We start from the raw sequence: 22,573 nt of genomic DNA on the forward strand, positions 1-22,573 counted from the left end.
CGGCGCTGTGTGGGGGTTCTTCTTTAGCCGAGCCCGGCCTGCCCAGCCCTGCACCCCCGGCCCCGCGGGCTGTGTGCTCCCGCTGGCAGTGTGAGGTGGGAGGCCCCGCAGCCCCCCCATCCCGCCGGGCCGATGGCAAACAGAGCCTGGAATTTGCACGGCTAAAAGTTAAATACAACACACACACGGATTTCGTCAGAGGCCCTGGCACGGCTGCCTTTGCGGGATCTGATTAACGGGGAAATAAAAGGGCCAGAGAACCCACACGGCAGCGTGAACAGATGCCCTATAAAAATCAAATACGTGGTAATCAAGGGGACCGAAAGGTACATTTAAAAAAACAAAAACCCACCCTGGAAACAAAGGAACTGGGCTTTGTGGCTTTCCTGGGAGGGCTGCGGAATTAAAAAAAATTTGATAATCTTTATATGGCAAAAGACCCATCTTTCAAATATGTCACAAATTCATATTAATCACCTTCCTATTGCCTTCTGTGGCGCAGCTATTCCAGTTGCCTTGGGCAAAATTGGGAACTGTCTGGTTAAAAAAAATGTTTTACATTATAATTTACAAGAGCCTACAAGTCTAGTTTCTTTTAATGGAAAGAACGATTAAAAAAAAAAGAGCAGAATATATATACACCCTGGTATATATACACTATATATATTAAAATATATATATAAAAGACAGATATTGTAACTCCATCTGGAAAGAGAGAATGTTTGATCTTAACAATGTAACTTCTAGCTTTCAAACGGGCTCAGAAAACAAGAAGTCAGCAGGAGTTCAGATAAAGGAAGCTTAAAAGTCAAATAATTCTGACTCTGAACCCGAGACTTCTTAGACTCAGGGTCCTTTCCTTTACCCATTAATGGGCTGACTTGTGAGCTCAGGAACAAAGTGCTGCAATGTGAGGATTTCTGAGAGTCACTCATTACAGATCACTGAGTGGAGTCTGAGTTGCGGAAATCAAAGCATCCAATCTAGAGTAACTGGCTGAACTTCTGCTTGGAACTAATTTGTTCCGAGTTCAGCTCACCTTTCACCTCCCGAAGGCCCCGAGTAAAGTCCCCACGGGGGTCAGCGGCAGCCAGCACCGGGGGGATCCCCGCGCAGCTTTAGCGGTCAGCAATGGGCACCGCAGCTCCCAGGGGAGGTGGGCAGGCAGCCAGCTGGGCTAGGGGCCATACAGTGGGCACAGCACTGCCCTGGGCCTGGGCTGCTGCTGCTGCGACAGGCAGACGCCCCTCCTAACCCGACCTAGAACACCCTGCTGAGATGTCCCCCATCCCCACTGCTGGCCGAGGGGGATGCTGGCAGCCTGCTGTCACCACCACCAGTATCTCAAGACCCTGGTGTGCCTTTGCCCATCCATTCCAATTCCTGGAAAGCACTCCTAGTTCTATGCCTGGCTTTGCCACTCGCTCCCTTCAACATCTGGAACAAGATAATTCTCTCCAGGGAAACAAATCTGGCTTCAGGGCAGCAGCTGGTTTTGGAGGCTGAACTAATCCATGCTTAATCCAACATGTGGAATGCCATGGATGGGCAGTGCAAGGCAACACAAAGGGATTCTCCAACTCAGAGGAATTTGAAATGGGGAGACTAAATGATTCCTCCAAGGACCCTTGGCAGCTCGATGGCCAGGCACACTTGAACTCGGGAGTTCAAGGCTGGCATGGTAGGGTTAAACGTCTGAAGCAGCTTCGGCGAGGGGAAGGGCAAGGTGTCTCCTGCCAGCACCCACCACGGCCAGGGCTGCAGGAGGAGAGGGAGGCAAAGGCCACCAGAAAGCACCTGCCAAGAGCTGCTCGTTTGCACCCCAACAGTGCCAGCCCGCTGCGAGCGCGGCGGGGGGCAACGCACTGTGCTGCCAAGGCAGGCTGCTCTCAGCCTGCCCTGGGCCCACCACCTCCCACGTCCTCCCCATTGCACGGGGCCTGGGACGCCTCAGGGCTATGGCTCCGCGGGACGGAGGGACACACGTGCACCCACCAGCTGAACAGCCGGCAACTGCCCCAGCCGCCCCTTTTCAGAGCTGAGCCCAGCCTGCTCATCTCCCAGAGGCAAATTTTAGGCATGATGCTGAACAAGAGGCACCATGGCTGCTCCCGCCAGCCCTGGGCAGTGCAGAGCAGGGCACAGAGCATCGCTGACACACGGCCTCCACTCAGCTCAGCCCACCCTTGGACAAGGCGGCTGTGGGCCGTGGGCTGCTGGCTTCTCCCACCATATTGCCCAGAACCACAGGAAAGGTTCAGGGCAAGCACAGCCCCTGGCCCTGCCTAATCTCCAGACACACCTGAGCCAGGCAGAATGTGGCAGAGCAGTCCCATTCCCCTTCTCTCCAAGATACCCCTCCAGCTGGGATGTAATTTTTTCCCCCTCAAAAGGTAGCACAAAATGGTCACAGTGTGAATGTGCTTGACCTTTTGTCTTGGACTAATCTAATTGTGTCGTCTTTGTGTAATCAGCCGGTAAAGGTCAGTGCTGTATTTAACATGGGGGCCCTTTAGGTACTGAATTTGCCTTGCAGTGAATTAACTTGATTATATTTCTTTCAAATATGTCAGAGACCAGGTCAGTTTAACTCTCTCTGTGCTGCGTGGGCCCACCCCTTTGTTTCTAGTTCCAGGAGGTGGCACTGAGGAACATGGTCAGAAGCACACACATGGGCCCCCCTCCTGCAGCCATGGCCACCACCGCCACCACCTCTCCCACCTTCCCCACAAGACAAGTCTCAAGGGAGAGGCAAGTGGTTTGTGAATCAGCCCGAAAAGTTGGCAAACCAGGACGCTTCGGACCACAGGGAGGGGTGAGATTTCAGATTGAATGCAGTATTGAAGAAAAAAAAAAAAAATCAAAGACTCCTTTGCAAACATGAACCTGTCTCAGTGGAACGCTTCCTTACGACTCCATACTGTCACAATCAAATAGGACATTACTCAAGTCCAGAATAAGGTGTCACCTCTGCTGTTGACAGATAAGGTGTTCTCGATATCCTGCAATACATTATACATTTTAGGAAGTAAAGGTCTGTGCCACTACCAGGGGCAGTATGTCTGAGGCGTCAGGGATGCCACTGTGTGGAGACGGGCAGCTTCTGTCAGGCAGTTCAGCTCGGCTGTGCCAGGGGACTGCACAGAGGGGAAAGCAGCCTCAGTTGGCCCCCAGGCACACCCCTGGCGCAGAGGCAGGGGCGAGGGGCTGGGCAGCCTGCCCTCACGGAGGCAGGGAGGAGAGGCGGGCGGTCCGCATCCCGCAGCGGTACACACGGGACGCTGTCTTGGGGCTCACAGTGGAAGAACCCCTAGGGCTGGCCTTCCTCTCAGCACTGGAAGCAGCAGTACAGAAACATTCCTTTGCTCTTCAAGCACCTCTCTCCTTCCCAAGCCTCCCGCTCTAGGCAGGGTTACTGCTTGACTCTAGGGACTCGGGCAGGTCCTGGCTCACCATCTCGAGACTGCTTTCCCCACTCGCTTCCCTCTGCTGAGCAACCCTTATGGGGCTGTGTCTGGAAGGAAAATGCCTCAGGCCCACTGTTGTACTGGCATCACTGTTGCTGCCCTAGCGCAAGCTCTCATCAACCAAAGCCTTGCAGCTTTGGTCCACGGTGGCACCCACATCAAGCCATCCACCTGCATGCAGGATGTAGAAAGCCCTGCTGACCCCACCTATAGCACCAAGAACACTGTCCAGCACAGGAGACGAGCCCAGAGAGCAGCGCTGGGCCTTGGGGGGGGCAGGCGTGCTGTGCTCCCTTGGACACGCACGCCCGGAGGGAGGGCAGCGTCCCCAGCGCTTGTCAGGGCATCTGCGTCGGAGACCGGAGCGCTCCCGGCTCTGCCCCCGCCACCTTCCTTCTCACCGAGTTGGGGGTCAGTGGTGCGCCTACTACATCAATGATCTGGTCCTTGGAATCTCCCTTGCCCTCCTCGATACCAAGCCCTGCCTGGCCGTCTGGGTGGGCACCTTCTGTGCTGAGAGGGCCAATACTACCAGCCTTGGCCAGGGCCTCATAGCGGTGCCGCAACATCTGCAGCTCATATTCGCAGTTGGCGAAGGCTTGCTTCAGCTCGTACAGCAGCACCAGGTCGCTCCGCAGCTCGTTGAACATCTGCACAATCTCCTCTGTGGGCATAGGGTTGAGATCTAGGGGGAAAAAAAAAGGGGTCTGTTAAACACCCAGGCCTACAATTCTACAACAGGAAATCTCTAGAAGTCCTGGCTGCCCATTCACTCCAGCAAAGACACACCAGAAACCTCACTCCTATCACATGGATCTTTAGCAACCAGCATCCCGAAGAGTTGCAGATCCGATTTCCCAGGCTCAGGACTCGGCAAGCGAAGGCCGATGGAAGATGCAGACCAGATCAGACAACCGAACCTTGCTACCCATCAGGTCATCTAAAGGGAGCTCAGTCTTGGGCACAAGTCCTCACATGCTGGACAGAAGAGCTCCTGCTGTTTCCTACACCTTCATCTAGACAGGCTGAGCTCCCTTGCCTTTCTTGTTGATCCTCCCAGGGCAGGACTGAGGCAGAGACTTGCTTGGCTACCATGTTACACACATGTTTTAAGGCAGACTTGGTCTGGGGCCAGCAAATCACTGCCCCCTACCACACATTCTACTGCAGCCCAATGTACACAAACAGAGCCAGAAAGAGCTACATGATCTGCAGAAAAGGACAAAATTCTGTGCATTTGTCCCAATACACAGCAGTGGCACCCTGTCTGCAGGGCTGCCCACAGGACCCCTGCCTGGTAGCACTGTGTTCCCCCACACAAAACTCAGGTGTGTTTCTGCACTCTAAGGCACAGCAGGGCTGGAGCACCAGGAAGCCCTCAAGATGCATGTGTTTTGTAACACAAGAGTGGGGAGGCAATAACCCCTCCTTATCCTCATGGAAAGTGAGCTCTAAGAAGCACTCATCCTTCCCCAAGGCTTCCCTAGCAAGCCAAGACAGTAACTCCTCAGTTTTAAAGCAGAAAGGGGGAACCACCTTGGCTGAGCTGCTTTCACCAGCCACAGGAGGCCTTCAGACTTGCACAGTCTGAGACAAAATATCAAGCCATAAACCAGTTGGCCCAAAAAAATAACAACGGTTAACAGAAGTTAGTGCTGGCAGCAAGCTCAGTGATCTCTTGTAAATGACCTATAAGGCTTTTTAATTTTCTTTAAAATTCTTTATTTTGGAAAATCCCCCCAGCCAACGCAAGGGGAAAAGGGATCATGAGAGGTCTAATCAAGGGGCACTGCATGCTGGGAGCTGTAGTACCTGCAAACTGTACCCACTGCACAGAGGGCAGCAGCCAGCCATGGGCTGCACTCCTGCCCCTCCAGCTACAAGCGGGTGCTGCATGTGTTAGGTGAACCGTTCTTTCTGCTGCCAAGACAGAGGAGTTGAAGAGTGATGGATGTGTGTTTACTTGCCTTTCAGCAGAGATGCTCCAGATTTTCACACGGCATGCACCTTATAGAGGGGGGATGAACAGTCCCAGACGCATTTTGGACTTGCCACCATGAGCAGTAAATTAAGAGGAAACGAAGCTTGAAAGCAAGACAGGGCAGCCCTGAACAATGCGTGTGCCGCGGTCACTAACGCACTCAGAAGTACCTCTCCTGGCAAGGCTGAGATTTGCCTTCCTAATACTGTGCTGCCTCTCTTGATGGTTAAAAAGGCCCAAACAAGAGAGAAACAAAGGCTCTTTTAAAACATTTTTCTACTGGGAGGAAAAAAAAAAAAACCCTGTGCATCTTGTTCTGGCTTTTACCCTCTCTTTTTTTTTTTAAGAACATAAAATATTTTAAAAACCATTCACATACTGTTATTCAAGAAACTGGCTGTATTACTAGGAGAAAAAATAGCCCATCTCGAGAACAAAGGCAAGCTCTGTGTGTCTCTTTCTCTCTCGCGTGCCCCCTTTACTCACCTACTCCGAGTTCCATCAGCATCTGCTCCAGGGCTTTAATCTTCTTCTGTCCCACCGAGCTTGGCAGTTTCATCTGGAACACAAAGGTAACAGAGCCACACAGCTCAGAGATAGCCCTCACTCACAGCCATCTAGTTCAAAAGGCAAGAGAGCTTTTCTTTTTATAGTGCAGGGGGAACAAAAAAAGAAAGAGAGAGAAAGGAAAATCAAGTGGTAAGAGAGGGAGACAGGGGCTGAAAGTTTTCAGACTAGGTCCGAGGGCAGGTATTGAAAAGCCCGGTCGTGAGGGCTTTTATTTTCTCTCTCTCGCGTGTGTGCAAGACACGCTGTTTTACAGTTTCCATGTGTCACTGAATTAACAACAAAAGTTCTTCTTGGCTTCAAACCCTCTCCCGCGGTGCCCAGCCCATCAAAGGGCTCATTTACACAGCGGCTAATGTGCAACGCTGCCCTACTTTATTCGCTTTAGCCGGCCTGATTAGACTCATGCGCTAACAGACTCACTTCTCCTTTTACCTGCTGAGCCCCAGACCTGTGGGATTCATTTACAGAGCGGGCTTTGTAACAAAGGGGAGAGACAGAGAGAGCACAGTTACTTGACTGGCGGAAGTGTGAACGCACATTTACATCGGAGCTAAGGGGCTAGGTGAGAGATGAAGCATCAGATGTGAGCTATGAAAGGGGATCGGAGCTGGCCAGGAGAGGAAGAATGCATACACTTAGCAGGGTCCTTCCTCTGCATTCATTTGGGCTCTAGCAGGAGTGCTAGCTGCTCAGACCAAGCATTTATTAGATTACAAGCAGCACAAATGCTGCTGGCACAATATGGCAGGGAGAACAGGTTCCCAAGCCCTGCGGAGAGACCCAAGGAGGAATGAAAGCACTTGGTTCCTCAGCAGCGCCAGGAGACAGAGCGGGAAAGAAACAACGCTCAACAGCGCGGTGCCAAACACTCGCTGCGCACGGCCAGGCCGTCCCTCGTGCCCAGCCCTGCTGGGAGCTGAGCTCTCACCTCCACCCAGGGAGCACCTTCTCCAGCCCACGCTGCCTGCCAGGAACAGCCAAGAGGCGAGAGCATCCCACAGCCATCAGGCACACCCCTTACTGATCAGCAGCCCCAGCCCCGGCCAAACCAACGCTGCCTGCAACGCTGGGCTGGGAAGCACCTGAAGGAAGGGCCATTCTTTACTTCACTTTAAAACTGGCTCCTGAGGTGAGCTCACTGGAGGGTCCCACAGCCACCTTACTTCCCATATGACACAGGCTGAAGTTCCCCAACATCAGTCTCCCAACTTAGACCCATCTTTTCCACCGTGTTCACTGCCCCACGAAAAATGACACGAGACACCATCTGGAACTTCTTCATTCCTCTAAAGGCAGGAGCACTGCGTGCACATGCCCAAATAGTGTAAAGCATGAACCTTAACTTGGCTGAATACATCCCACCAGGAGCTCCACAACCTCCATGCAGCACCTGCTGGGAAAACATCCTTCTCCACCACATCATTTCAGCCAAGAAACCAGACTCTGGATGCCATAGAGCACCCCAGGAAAATGAGGAGAAAAGCAGCAGGCTGTAAGGCCCTGGCTGTAAGGCAACCCAGAGCACTGCATCAGGAGAAGAGTCTGTTTATTTGGTAGGTGCCACACTGCAGCTCACAGTAGGATGCCAAGGAAGGAAAGGTCACTCAGCACACCTTAGCAGGAGACAGAATGGTTAGCATTGGGAAGACACTCCTGAGAGGGCTTGGTCCTGAGAACTGTTCTGCCCCATGAGAAATCACACAGAACATTTCAGCTGGGCAACGTACCCAGCTTTGCCTCGGCTGAGGGCTGTATGGGTTGATCTAGTCAGCCTATGCTATCTTTAACTTGTAGGACAAAGAATTAACAGAGCCCAGGATTTCCTCACTGAAGAGCCCTGGACACGCCATACTTGTGTGACTAGGACAGCCCTGAAAGTTTGTCTTCATCCCCTGCCTCTAATATCAACCCCACAATCTTTCTGGTTAAAGTCAGGATTCCCATCCATTAAACACCAGCTGGCAAAAGCATGCTGGACCTAAAGGCAGCTTCAGAAACAAAGGGCAAGAAATAGGAAAAGTTCATGCTTGGCTAGGCTAGGCAGACAGACAAGAGGTCTTGGGGTTTGTTGGAAGAGCACAAGTTTTCTCCTGGGAGGCTTCCACTAGCTCAAGGAAGTACTGGCAATACAAACAATTAACTTAGCAAAAACTTCAACTGTGATGTTGTGTATGTCCTGCTCATGTCCCATGGGCCTCTGGTCAATGAGTACCAAGGCACAGTCTTCACTGGCACTCCTGAAGACTAGAGGATGGAGCAGAAAGACGTAGGACAAATTAACTTCAAAGAAAGGAACACTAGAGATGTTCAGGAGTGCGACTGTGAATTTACTTTAAAAACACATCAATTAAGCTTCCTTTTAATTCAAGCAGGAGGATCTGGCCTGCAAACAGGAAGGGCTTCATTGGTTTCTCAAAGCAAGAGTATATTTTAATTTTACCATCATTAAGAAAATGTTATGATTTATGTGGCTGCTGTCAGACTAATATCTTTAGAATTTAGCTGGCTAAGCCAATTCATCTCTAAGACTGATGAAGGCTGATTGCTCTCTATGCAAAATGTATTAAAACTAAATGAGCAGTCTATTACTCAAATGCTGCTGATAATCTGTTAGCCAGGGTCCGTTAGCTGGGCTGCCTTGCTGCAGGAGAGCAGCCTTCAAGCCCTGTACAGCTCTGATAAGCCCAAGCTTACTTCAGCAAGCCCTTCTTTATTTTGAGTGCTGGAAGTCGCGTATCACCTGCCCTCTTTCCCCAGAAATGAGGCAACCTGCAGGGACCACAGGTCCCCATGTGCTAAGGGCAGTGCCAAGGGCACAGAGAACGTCTCTCTGGCTCGAGATGTGTGCACTGGGATACGTGGTTCCTGCAGGCCCTCTCTCTGCATTAGCAAAAACACCAATCTCATTGTTTACACCATGGATCCTGGGATATTCTTGGTGTTGTCATGGATCGAGTTCTCCACAGGGACCAAGGAAAATTATGTTCCTCAGAGAACTCCAGTGAGCAACCACAGCTTCCGAGGTGAATGGCATTTGCCCTTTTCTTTCCTTCCTTATACTAGACTATTATTGTTATTTATTATCTTTAAAGTCCCCATATAATAATACTACCTGGGAAACAGATTGCTCCCGTCAGAAAACTGATTAGCCGGGATTTTTGAGGTTATTATATTTTGGATGCTCTTCTCCTTTGACAGCCTCTCCCTACAGCCCTCTTTGCAACACCAGCCTGCACTTATAATTACACCAACATTGCTTTTGATTTAAAGACTGTAGTCCTCTGTCCTTGCTATAAACAGCATTAAACACATGAACTACGTGTACCAAGAGAAAAATAAATAAAGAGCTACAGAAGATTGTGTGAACCTACACCATGAAGCCACAGAAGCAGAGCCTACCTGTGTGGAGGGCAGCCTTGCCTGATCCTGGGACGCGCAGCCCCTGCCGGCATGCGCGGGGCACACACTGGGACCCACCCGGCCTGCTCTGCCCTGAAGGAGGAGGGCACTGCTCAGGAGTTGAGCCTTGAGCTTCAAGAGATGAACAGAGCATCCCCCACACTTTCACTGCAGGGGCTGAGAGGCTGGTGGGTGGCCCTGAGCAGTTTGATTCCTATAAAGGGTCTCACTGCAGAGTACCCTTGAGGTTTTGAATGATACAGGACTTTTATCTAACGTTTGAGACAGTCCGCCAACAAAATCTTGCTAATTTGCACTAATGACTGGGATACCTACTGCAAATTAATTGCTAATTGGCAAAACTCATTAAATGAACAAATGTGATAAGAAATAACTGAAGGTACAGCTTCCCCAAACAGACTTGCTTCATTTATTTTTGTGTGCCATTCAGTTTTCATGATTTATGTTAATACCTTTAAGCAGAGTTATAAATGCATTTGACTAACTTTTGGAGGAGTAATGAAGTCTAAGTAATAGCAGAGTTTATAACACAGTCCTCTCATGTCTTACAGCATCACCAGCTGGCAGATAGAGACTGTCCTGGGGATCTACAGTAGGAATGGAAGAGGTCTGCAGGATCTACAGACAGATTTGGTTATATCCCACAGATATAATCATATCTGTGTGGTCACCTTAAATGTCCTACTCTCAATTTATCACTTTCTTCATAAGTCCTTCATTTGTGGTGCTGACAACTTTTAAAAAAATAATAAATAAATTCCACTTTTGTGCCAAAACCTTCTATTTGGTTGATTGCAAAAATACCTTATTTTTTTAATTAATCAATGTTTATTTGGATATTTCACATGTACCCTCTGTGATGCTGCACTTCAATTTAATTCAAATTTGAGACAATCTTTTCCTTAAACCCAACCTTCTCCAACCCTAAACAATATGACTGTCCTAAAACTGTTAATCCTAAAAACTCTGCACATCTGACCTGTGTCTGTCCAGCTATAAACTGGTTTTATGCACCACCATGGTATTGTTGCTCAGCATTATAATACAGCTCACTGACATTGAAAACCACCTTCTTCATGGATTTCAGCAGCAAGCAAAGTTTCTCGTTAGGGACCTCTTTCATGGATATCTTTAGAGTACCAAATTGCTTCAGTGGATTTCCAGGAAGGAGTGCTAAAGTTTCAGATGAATAATGTTTTTTGCATTTTCTGCCTGAATATGGGAAAAGTCGGTTAACCTTTCCTCAGCTGCATGTCTCTACTCTGCAGGAGCAGAAAGCCTCCACTCCTGAACAGTTTTAAGGCTCAAGGAAGGAAAGAACCATATTAAGTACTTTAGCCTTAGAGCTCTGAAATTTAAGAAGCCCCAACAAAGAAATTAATTTTCAGATATGAACACACACATTTCTGTAAGTCTAAAGTACTTAACTGCTCAGAACTGAAGTGCTACAATGAAAGGGGGATGGGTGACTGCAATGGATATATGCAAAAGTTAGAAAAGTTTGAAATTGCACAGGTATTCTGTCCCTCAATGAACATACATGCTTGCCCCTGCCCCAGCTTACAGCCACAGGCCCTGTGTCTCACACCAGGGCCTGCTGATCTGACAGACTAAGATTCAGGTCAAATAAAGAGCCACACTGCTATGCCATCTCTGCTACATCATGTAACACATTAAACACACAGCAATCACTCTGGCACAGCACATGACCATCAACTTGCTCCATCAGTGAGGCTTAACGCTAAATAAACCAACCTGTTAAGAAGAAAACGATGGTATATTAACCATTTACATAAGTTAGCCATAGCTCACAAACTCCCAAATCAGTTGTGTAAAAATATAAGTTCCATATTTGAATCCTCCAAGTAAATTAAACCAGTTTTACTTGTTAGAGGAATATACCTAGTGAAAGCTTTGTCAAGGATGAGGGAGGCCAACAGATCCTGGAGACACACGGCACGCTCAGGCATATGGCAAAGTAGCAGCTCATTGACCCCATAAACAGCCTATAAACATTAGTGTCTCGTTATGCATCTATAGCAGCCATTTGAGGCGTAATGCTATGAGATACTTCCTAAAGATGCTCTAAAGGTCCTAGAGCATCAATGTCTCAGCACGATGGGTTTTCACCAGTGCAGCCAACAAGGTCTTCAAGGTTTTTCTACTCTCCCACTCTGTCCCCCCTAGGAGTGGGGTACAGATTGTTTTGACCCAGCATAAACAGCCTAAAATGTGAATGACTGGGAATCCACACAGATGATGGCTGATAACCTGGAGTCAGCTTTCTCCCAGTTTCTCCCAAAGAAACAAGACACCTGAAGAGACAAGAAGAATTCACACCTTGCCAGGACTGCCTGCCATTCAGAAGACAGTCATCTTCTGGCAAGCAAAGTATTACCTGCCACTTATCAGTCCTGAGATTCCCTTGCTCTTAAATACACTTTGCCTTAAATATAGTGCAAGCCTATAAAACAAATGCAAAAGGACTACAGGAAGTGTTTGTGTAGGAAATATATGGTGCAGAAGAAAGGACTGCACAGGACATTTACACTGTAGGGTGTTTTATGTTAAAAGCACATGACTAGTATGACACAATGGTATTTTGCTTTGGGAGACCTACATATTCCCAGATAGTCCTACCCCTGCCTCTCACTACAGGCATGGAAACCAAGCCAAGGCCTGTGGAGGTGGCTGCAGGACATGGAGCCGTCTGCAGGCTGTGAGCTGCATCTGAGCAAAACAAATCAAGAGCAGAGCAGAGTGCGTCCTGTGATTACAGGGAGGGCCCTAGGACAGGCCACAGGAGGAGGAACTCCAAGAACAATTTCACACAGTACATTATGTAAACTTCCAGATCAGACAAATCCAAGAAACCGTAGCTGAACATGCATCCAGTCTGGAATTGATGTTGCCTTTCGTTTAAATAATTTAACTGAAACTACACTTACACAAATACAAAAAAAACCCATGATGACTAATTACACTCTGATCATTGTATTGGTTACTCTAATGAAAGAAAAAAAGCAATATATATGGTGCTCTGCACTGGTTACATCCAATCAGATTACCTGATGAATGATACCTAAGACTGTGTCACTATGGTCACACAAAGGTAGTAAAACCATCTCACATCAGTCCAGGACTGGCAGACAAAGGTCCCCAAGCCCTCATACTGCACAGACACTGTTTGGTATCTGATGATTCAACAGAAGCAGCAGCAACAACATGGAGCGTCCTTTCCAGAACTACAACTTACTTTAAAAGGCCCCATTACTGTAGCCAGAGTGTTCTCCTTATACCCCAGAGCCTACTAAGACTTTGGTCCAGATGCCCTGTCACACCAAAGAGCTCCACAAAAAAGGTGATGGATGCATTTTCTTTCAGCAATTTAACATTAACTGCCTTTCAGTTTAGCTAAGAATGAGAATGAAGGAAGAAAAGTGTTGGATTCACCTTTTCTAGTTCATTCAAGATTTTGTATCCTTTGCTGTTCTCTTTAAAAATAAATACACCAATATTTTCATGTTCTTTCATTCTCTGCAGGCAGGAGTTTAATTAGGAAATGCACCAGCACTCTCTTGCCCCTAATTAAAGGGCTCATAATACAACAAATAGACAGCAATGCCACAACATGAATTTGCTCCAGCCTGCATCATTTGTTCGGAACTTTTATTCACAGAAATGAGACTACTGCTTTGCTTCCACACCTCTGTCAGGCTCCCCATGGAAATTACTCTCTTGTAGAGTGCAAAACATTACAACTTTGCTGATGAAAAATTGCCAGCAGAAGCAACAAGCACATCTCAGCTAACTAATCCATGGGATGTTCAGATCTGAAAACATAAACTTCCCTACTTAATAAGGGTGTGCTGATCTCCATCAGATTGATGCCAGGATGCCTTGGAGTGCGATCAATACAAAACAAATAAATTATTAATTGCTCCAACTAATTAAATTTATCAAATCCAAATAAAAATAACTGATATTTTATGGAACTGCTTCCAAAGCTGAACCTCTGAAGGGACAGTATTGATCACAGGAGGACAGACAGATATTTCCATGTTCAGAGCCGATGAGGTCTGGGTTTGCATTAATGACAGGGAAGGAACAGAGCCAACAGCCTCCGATGCAGAGTAAACATGTGGCGTGCTTGGCCATTTAACTGAGGGTCAGATCAAATATGGAGAATAAACATGTCTGAACACACATATACAACCCCATCTTCCTGCAGAAATGTCATTCACCTTGGAGCTGTAGTAAGCACTCAGTTCCCACTCCAAGAAAAGAAACATGGTAGAACACACACACATTCTCCCCACAAACACAGTGAATTCTTACTCATTAATCACTGCTAAAAAAAATGCTCAGCTAGTAAATATTTCAAAGCTGGTGAGTGTTAATATTTGAACCAATGGGTACTAAAGCTAGACTTGTAATTTTCCTTCCTCTACTTTTTTAATTGGTCCAACTGGCAAATTATTTACAAGATTCCAGTTAGAGGAGGGAGTCAGGCTGTTGGCTCAAGCCTTTTCCAAGGGGAGGTGGCTAGCTTTGAATGACTAAGCTGGAGTATCCCTCAGTCCTTTCTGCAGACTGAGATCTCTTACAAACTCCTTTTCATCTCAGAGTTTTGTTTTGTTTCCAGATAAGACATCATTCAATCGATACACTTACAATTCCTTTGTTTCCAAGGCCGTGACCACAGAGCATGGACACAGACTTATACCTCAACATGCAGGAGTGGGGACAAACAAACACCCTTTTCCATCTGTTGCCTTCCTTCTTAAAAGTGCTGCTGCAGTAATTCAAAATCTTAACTTAATCTTAACTTAAAATTCACTAAGGGCTGAGAGAAGATGAGCACCTTAAAACACACCGAAGAGATGTTAAGTGTGCCAAAGTCAAGTGCTCTGAACACTGTAAGTCAAAGACAAAGGTTAAACTTAAAAGAAAGCTGCATATGGCACAGTACAGAAACACTGCAGCGAGTTCAAAACAAACCCAGCCCTGCCCTGCCGAAGCAGCACGATGCCTACATCACAAACATGTGGTTACTGTTGGTTTGTCTGGGTCCTGGGAAAGATTCAAGTTCAACAGCTCCCATTTCCCTTCCTTCAGGCAGATCCTTTGCAAAGCTTTCCCTCCTCACAGCTCCCTGCTTTCCCTTGTCTCTTCCCCTCCTTTTGCTGTGCAGACTCCCTGCCCACCTCTCCCTTCCTCCATATCTTTGGCTGGCTGCCCTGCCAGCTGAGCAGACCTGCTGTAACCATAAGTTTTCACCAGGCAACACTTAGGATTAATAACACATTTCTGATGTTACTTTCATAACACTGTTTTACTAACAGCAATGGCAAAGATCTAAAATTCCTTTTCAAGAAACTCATGAAAGGCTTACCCCCTTCCAAAACATCTGCTACTGCCTCCTGTCCTCAGCGACACCAAGGCAATACACTGCCTTGAATTAAGATGAAGCTTTTCATATTGCCCAGCTTCCTACTGCCTCAGAGAAACCTGCAGCCTGTACTGCTGAGAGGCAGAGTGGAAATCCCACACAGAGCAAGGGCACGGGGGCTGTGGCCTTCTGCACCTGTGGCCACAATCCCATGGAGAACAATGGGAGGCTGAAGGCATTGTGATAGAAGGCAGCTCGTCTCACTTGCTGGAGAAGATTACTCTTCAGCGTCTACTGAAGGAGAAACTTTCGGTTATGAAGAATAATGGCCATAAATGACCATTAATCCTAGAGGGGGGAAAAAAAGTCTTCAAATTCAGTCTGTGCATAAGATTTTGTAAGCTTCAACAACAGGAGGAATTTGAAAAGCCAGGGCTGTTGTCACAAAAACTACTGGGAACAAATTAAGTTGAATACAGATTGCTAACTTTTTCTTCAAGGACTCATTTCTAGAAATTAATCTTAACTCAAGTTTTCAGACTAATTGTAAATCCTCAGGGGGAAAAAAAATAATAGCTCTAATCAAAGAATAATTGCTATTATCCTGGGGATGATATGGTACATTTTTCACACGTGACAGAGGTTGAGTTCCTCATCTCAGTGCAAAATCCAACTTCACCTAACTACGAAGGCATAAAGCACAGTAGCAAAGTACAAAATAAAGGAGGATATTAGAAGCCTTTAGGTGACGAATCCTTTAGGTCCTTGAGCAAAAAACCTTACTGTAGGATGCAGAAGGCCTGTAGAAATCATTTACCAATAGGCTCAGGGCAAAACATCTTACACTGGATGTTGCCAGAGTACAAGCTTCCAGCACAGAATCCCAGCTCCTCACTTGGTCCTAGTCGGCTCCCACTCTTCTCAACTTTGCACCACCAGTGTGTAGAGGGTTTGCCACATAAATCCCACCAAGTAAAATAATTTTAATTAGCATGGATTGTCAATTTTATACCACTTAGCGCTTTCACATCTCCTACCAGTTCAAAAGGCCTATACTGACCTCATGTAATTAATGGTCCCCATCACCCTTATGTGAAGCAGTGAGTCTATTAGCTCCCATTTTAAATACAGGGAAGATTTGCATAAGGAAGCCAGGCGACTGGCTAAAGCCACAAATGAATTCATTTTGCTGGGTTGGAGGCAGGTTTCACAATTTCAAGAAATAAAGTGTTGTTTTTTTCACCTAGATAGGTAGTTTGCAATCTTTTTCAATTCACAAACCACTGGTACTTCTAATAAAAGCATTTATCTCCTTAAAATTTCAAGTTGCTCTAGGTCATCACAGAAGCTTGGATACTGTAGGCTGAAAGTTGCTGAATCAGACTGCCATGCCTCAGCTCATCACCGCATTTTCCAGGCACTACAGAAAAAGGGGAGAAGCACGTAGCCTCCCATTTTCACAAAGACTGGGATTTGAATTGCATGTTTGGCACACAAAAAGGCTTCTGGCTTTGCCAGATGCTTCCATCACCGATAGATTATTTCTCAGCTTCTCTTTGACAGAGCATAAAAAAACCAGAAAAGATCAATCATCCCTTACTACTTTTCAAAATCCCAATCAATCTCTATAAATTAATCTATCTATCTATCTCAGTGCCAGAGAACACATCTGCCACATCTCCGTCATCTCAACATATGCACTGCAGTCTTGCCTGTCACTTGCCTGTGACATGCTCTGGGCTGTAGCCCCTTACTCAGGTAGCCTGCAGATGGTGGCACTCATACACTAAAGGCGTCCCCCAGCAGTGACGTTGCTGAGGCATACTGCCTGTATGTGCACACGCACCCAGATGGCAAAGCAGCATGATCACAAACTCATTTATATTAACAGTCCCAGGGTGTTCCCAGCAAGATCTGAAACTATTCTGACATCAAAAGAACATCCCATAAAATAGTCTTTAAAAGTGACCTAGAAAATGACTACACCAAGTGACAGTGCCGGGCAAGGAACCTCCTTCTCCACCTTTGCCACAATAAAGCAACTAAGGACTATTTTATTTGGCTAGGGAAAAAAAAAAAAAAAAAGGAAAAAAAAAAAACACCACACACTTGCGTTGGGCAAACAGGATTTTGCCATCAAAAGCTCTCTGAAAACAATCAGCCAGGCAGGTTTAACTTACTCTCTATCTTAAAACCTGTTGCTATGAGACAGGCATCAAGTCCTGCTGATAAAACAGCATGTTCTTTTCTCAGGAATATCTGTGCAACAGAATGAACAAAGGGGCTTTTCCCAAAAATATTTTCTGAAAATAATGGAAATAGCAAGGCTAAAAGCTATGTTTATGTGTCTCTTTTTCAAGGTACAACATGAACATTCACTTCTTAAAGGCTCATCTGTTAACACACGTGCTCTATGAGGCCTGTGACGCTTGGCTGGGAGCTGTTTGGATTAGACAGCTCCATTTGGGTCTGTCACGTGTCTAAAAGCAGAGCAGAAACACCAGTAACAAACACCAGCAAGCTCAGGTGCCCCTGCAAAGCAATGAGCTGGCTTCACAGCACCAACATTCCAGGTTTCTGAGTCTCTGCATTTATGGAATTCCTTTCTTATTTTAGAGGTGAGAACTTGACTTACTTTAGCTATAAAAGGAGTACAGATGAGGAGACAGACAGGCAGACTGAAAGACATTAGCAGAGGTCCCAAGGGACCAGGACAAGAGCCTACCCTCTGGCTTCGCAGCGTGACACCTGCAGATTTGAAGTCAGGAAACTTGATGCCAGCAGTCTCAGGAACAGCCTGAAAGAGATCGAAACAGGATGTGTTGATGGAGGAAACACAAGAAACACCAGATTTCATACAGAGACTATCTGAAGGGGAAACACTGTTTCCTATGACAGAGAACCACCTGCCAGGCCACATGTCAGAGCTGAGGCAAGAGGAAAATCCCAAGCAATGGGATTCAGTGGGAAAATCCCAAGCAATGCACTGAGAAAAATACTCCACTCCAAGGTATCTTTGGAGAGCTCAAGCGTTTTAATTTGTCTCTATGCAAAGCCTGACACCCGTCCACACAAACATAAACCCTAACCCTAAATGGCACTCCCTAGACGAACATGTGTGTATTTGCACAATATCATCCTTATTTCACTGATCAAAACAGCCCAAGACTTCCCTAAATCTTGGCTTTTGACTACAAGTCCTCTAAGGAATGAGCTGAGAAACCTCTGATCTGTACAGACATGAGCCCACTAATGAGGACGTGAGGACTGCACCCCTCCAGGGGGGCCTGCTGTTGATACACGTTTTGTCATTTTTCCACTCGTTAGACAGTTTTCTTTCTTCCCCACTTCACATTTTAAGCATAGAAATACAAGGTGGCACAATCCTAATGCTGCTGCTGCCAGACACCAGAACTTTTAGTTGCTTTTCAACAAAATGAAAAAAAAAAAAAAAAAATTCAATCCCTCAAAAATCTGTGCTGCTGAGCAAAGCACAAGGTGAGCAAACTTTTAAATGATTAAGCTGTGCTATCTGCAGGGCCCTGCGCACTGAATGGCGTAGGGTCTCCTGAATGGGTCAGCAATCCAAGAATAGCCACAATCTCTGCCAAAAATCTCTGCCAAAATGCATGCTCAATCACACTTTTCCAAAAAGGAGTCACCTCAGATCTCCCGATTTCTTTGGGGACAGTATTTGCCTTCCTGCTCCCACATTTTTTCTGGAGAGAGTCTCTGCAGCTCGCTCCTTGCTTATAACAGACAGGGCTGGGACAACCAGGGCTGTCCCAAGATTATAAAAGATACTGAAGGACAGTAACTCAAGCTCCCTGCAAATGAGTCTCACATCCCTGTCAGCTGTCCTTATGTCTTGGACTTGAGTTAGCACCTTACAAACCACTCTGCATGGTCAGGAATTAAGATTTTTTCCAGTTATCTGCAGTCAGCCTAATAAATAGAGGCCCCAGGAACAGATTTCTAAACACAACCATGGTGGAAATAGTCTTCTCTACCCACCAATAGGGCTCACCAACATGTAGGGATCACTTTGATCTTTGGTAGGATGTAGCCTCCCTGCTCGGATTATTAGGGACAAAGGCAGCTGCCATCACAAACCAATCCTCTCAGCTTCCTTTGGGTGAAGGCTGCCTTTCTGAGTCCCCAAACTCTGCGCCCCAGCCTGTTGCTGAACACCTTGCCACAAGCAGTGAGGGTAAAACAGCATCATTGGCTTAGCTGAGACAACCTGGCTGAACTCAGTGCATAAGCAATTAAATGGGTTCTTCTGCCTTGCGTGCCTGTACATGCTGTAAACGCTTCAACCTCAATTGACTCTTTGGTAAATGATTTTCCTTTGTTGAAATGATGCTGATGCAGCTCCCGATTCAAATTCTTAGTTAAAATGCAATTTTTTTCTTAACATTTCACAGCTATAGTTGGTAATTGACTCCTAATGGACTCTGTCATGGTTGAAATGATGCTAGTGCAACAACAGAAACTGCTTCTCTGCCCACCCTGGCGTCCCTATCCACTATATGCCTGCAGACAGGCATCAGTCAACAGGCAATATTTAGGGCCAGACTCCCTCACCTTGGCATCCTCACTACCTTCCCTGCCCCATTCTCCATCATCACCCTTTTTTTCCCATTACGACCAATGACCAGTTGCTTTCTTTAGGAGGAGACATGCCAGCCACGGTTGAGCATTACCAGCTCAGTCCTCAAGGAAACTCAACGCACAAGGTGCCCAGTGATAATGTATTAATTATATAGAGGGACAGAGGGGGAATCAAAACAATGTTTTTAAGGAGGCAGTGGCCGTTAGGCACGCTTCATCAAGCAAAATCTGTCTAGCATTCACTGCTTCTCTTCTGTCCTTGCACAGACCCTTTTAGAGGACAATGACACAAGTGCTCTCTGTTCACAAGGTGGAGGAACAGGAATTCCCAGAGACCCACTAGAAACATCTGAGATTTTGTAGCAGCCCTTTCCTACTGAAGGTGCTAAATTTAGTTCAGTCCATACTGTCCTCTTTCCACAAAGAGAAATTGAGGCAACTTCAAATGTGAATTGAAACCTGTGTTCTGGGCTCATAGACTTTATCTCAACTCAGGGAGGAATAAGAACCAATAGCTCCCAGCACACAAGAATCCCTCAGCAAGGCTGCTCTGATCACAGATGAGAAACAGAAGAAGGGCATGGACTGAGCCTTGGGAGATGCTACTGAGACCCAGGAAGGAAAGGGAAACCTGGACTAGAAAAAGAAGGCAGGTAAAAGACCAGGTTTGTGGGACAGCCCTGCACAGCAGTACCAGAATACATGTGGGAGAAGCAGGAAGACCGATGCTTCTCCCTGCCCCGATGCATGAATTGCTGGCATAATTTCTTCCCATTTCTCAGGAAGGAAAAGGGAAATTGGACTAAACCAGCATTTTTCAAATGGGTGAGAGACAGAGAACACATTAGAGGACTCTGGCAATGGCTGCCTTAGACCAATCTGCCTTCCAAAAGACGTAATCGAAAAAGCATCTGCCAGAAGGCAGCCAGCAGTTACTCCCTGCAGAAGAGCCAAGGGCCTGATCCCAGTAGGATTGCTGAAGGAAACATGTTACCCAGCCACAGCATAAGCAGGTGAAAGGGGGAGACGAAATAAAAGGAGAAATGTTTACAGGCTTCTCTGTCTCCTTCTTCTGTGGCAGCTTCTTCTTGGGAGCCTTGCGCTCGGCACGTCTCTGCTCAGTGGTGGTGTCAGCAGCTGTGATGAGTTTCTGCAGGTCTTGGGTTCTCTTTTCTCTCTCTTTCTTCCTGGTTTCGATTTTGCGGAGCTCCTGGATGAGGTATTCTTCTTCTGCCACCTGCAGACCAGAGCACGGAAAGGCAATCAGAGCAGCAGAGGAGGCCTAGCATGGCAAGGGGGCCATCTACCGATACCAGCTCTGCTCTGGGCCAGCCTGGGAACGACTTTAAGCTCCCCTGCCTAACATCTTGGATTTGCAGAGCACGTTATGCTCCACAGCCATACCCCGCATCCATAGCAATGCCAATCTACAGACTGACAGGTATGTATCACAACATCCATGATGCACCCTTCAGCAGCCCACCTCCAGACAAAGAGGCCAAAGGCACAGAGAGAGGGCTAAAAAAAGCCCAAATAAACCCTAGCTACAAAAGGATGGTCTCACCCAGCCTTTGGGGAACACAAAGCTCCTTAACCCCTAAACACCAAGACTGTTACACAGCTTCAACAAAGAGGAGAACTGAACATGCTGACTTACAGTCTTTGATGTTTTCTGACAAGATTTTTACTCTCAAGGAGATAATTCTCTCCCCATGGCATTCGGGGATTCACAAGGACATTGATCTAAGAATCTGCTCCTATTCAGAGGACTAGTACAGTAGAAGTGTCACAGAGGTGGCGCTGGCAGTTAGCAGAGCCCACAACTCTGCTCACCTACCTCTCCCTCCTGTAGAGTCAGACTTCTCAGTTACTGAACTTTTGCATCCCTTAAAATGCCAGGAGCTCAAAAACAAAAGCACTGCTTAGGTGTTGCTCTTTCCTTGTCCACTCTTTATTTCCCTTTCCTGCCCTCTAGTCTATTTCACCCACCTACGGATTCTGATTATCAGAAACCTTTTGGAGCAGTGATGCTCTCTTCCCCAGGCTACCTGCTCTGGTGTCCTATTGTACAGCCTTTCCAGCTGCTCCTTCCTTCGCCTCTCATGGCCAGCATCGAAGACTGGGATTTTCAGGTCTGTGCCCGGAGCTGCACGGATATTAGCCAGCTTTGCACAGATGTGGTAGTATCGTTCCTTCAGGTCTTCCACAGATCTTTTCTGTGGAAAACATCACAGGAGGACAACATTAGGGAATAATCAAGCAAAGCCTTGTGTAGTAGCCAGCAAAAGACCACTGGCTGAAGGACACCATCAGACAGGGTGTAAGTCAGTGCCTGGGAGGAAGATCAGCAGGGAGCCTTGCCTGTCCTGGTGGAGCCACAGCGAAGGGGAATTTCTCAGTGAACCATGTGAATTTACTGTCACGGGTTCACAGCTACTGCTTAAAAACACCCACCAAAGAGTCAAACAATACAGCCAAGGGTTAGAGACAACACAACAGTGAAGCGCTCCCAGATAAAAGGATACAGGAGTAGTTTTCTCAAGAGGAGAAAACCTGCGAACAGGAAAATATGACAAATGCACAGGAAGCCTCCTCTGAGCTGCTCCAGACAACGGCCATTCAAGCCCTAACCAAGAAGCTATCAGCCACAACAATTCATTGCCCATTGTTACACCAGCCTGAGCTGTATTCCCTTACTCCAAGTACCACCGGTGCTTGGGCTGCCCAGCTGGGCAGATTTTGTTATTTTACCTTGCTAAAGGCATTTAATGTGAGCATTTCAGAAGGCAACAAAAAGCTCCAGCATTTGGAGCTATTCTGTAGGAGTCACATCATTCCCCCTTCTCACCAGGAGGCATGGAACCAGCACTTACAGAGGATTTAAGATCATGACACCAGAGTTGCATCTTCAGACCACTGATGGTCCCTGCTTCACAGAAAGATGACAGAAACTTGTGCCAGGTCAGACCACAAGTCAGGAGCAGCAACCAGGGAAAAATCCCAATCCCCAGGGACCGTTAGCAGATCCTTCTCCCTGGGCCTAGACTGGAATCCAGGACGACTATCCTACTCAGCTAAATAAACTCCCCAGCTGCCTTATCATCAAGGAACAATGAGCTGTTCTCCTGG

The 22,573-nt window shown here is 46.9% G+C and overlaps 1 protein-coding gene across 1 annotated transcript in view; it reads right to left on the bottom strand.

Moving 5' to 3' along the window:
• Nucleotides 1-22,573, bottom strand: part of DMAP1 (DNA methyltransferase 1 associated protein 1) — a 32,217-nt gene that overhangs the window by 760 nt on the left and 8,884 nt on the right. Inside the window, exons 5-9 of the mRNA XM_008942268.1 lie at nt 21,493-21,660; nt 20,496-20,681; nt 17,556-17,627; nt 5,935-6,007; nt 3,869-4,152 (exon numbers count right to left, since the gene is read on the bottom strand). Coding sequence (XP_008940516.1) covers nt 3,869-4,152; nt 5,935-6,007; nt 17,556-17,627; nt 20,496-20,681; nt 21,493-21,660 — 783 coding nt within the window. The remainder of the gene's footprint in view (nt 1-3,868; nt 4,153-5,934; nt 6,008-17,555; nt 17,628-20,495; nt 20,682-21,492; nt 21,661-22,573) is intronic.

Source organism: Merops nubicus, unplaced genomic scaffold (genome assembly GCF_000691845.1).
Source record: "Merops nubicus isolate BGI_N331 unplaced genomic scaffold, ASM69184v1 scaffold17406, whole genome shotgun sequence".
In the NCBI taxonomy this organism is placed as follows: Eukaryota; Metazoa; Chordata; class Aves; order Coraciiformes; family Meropidae; genus Merops; species Merops nubicus.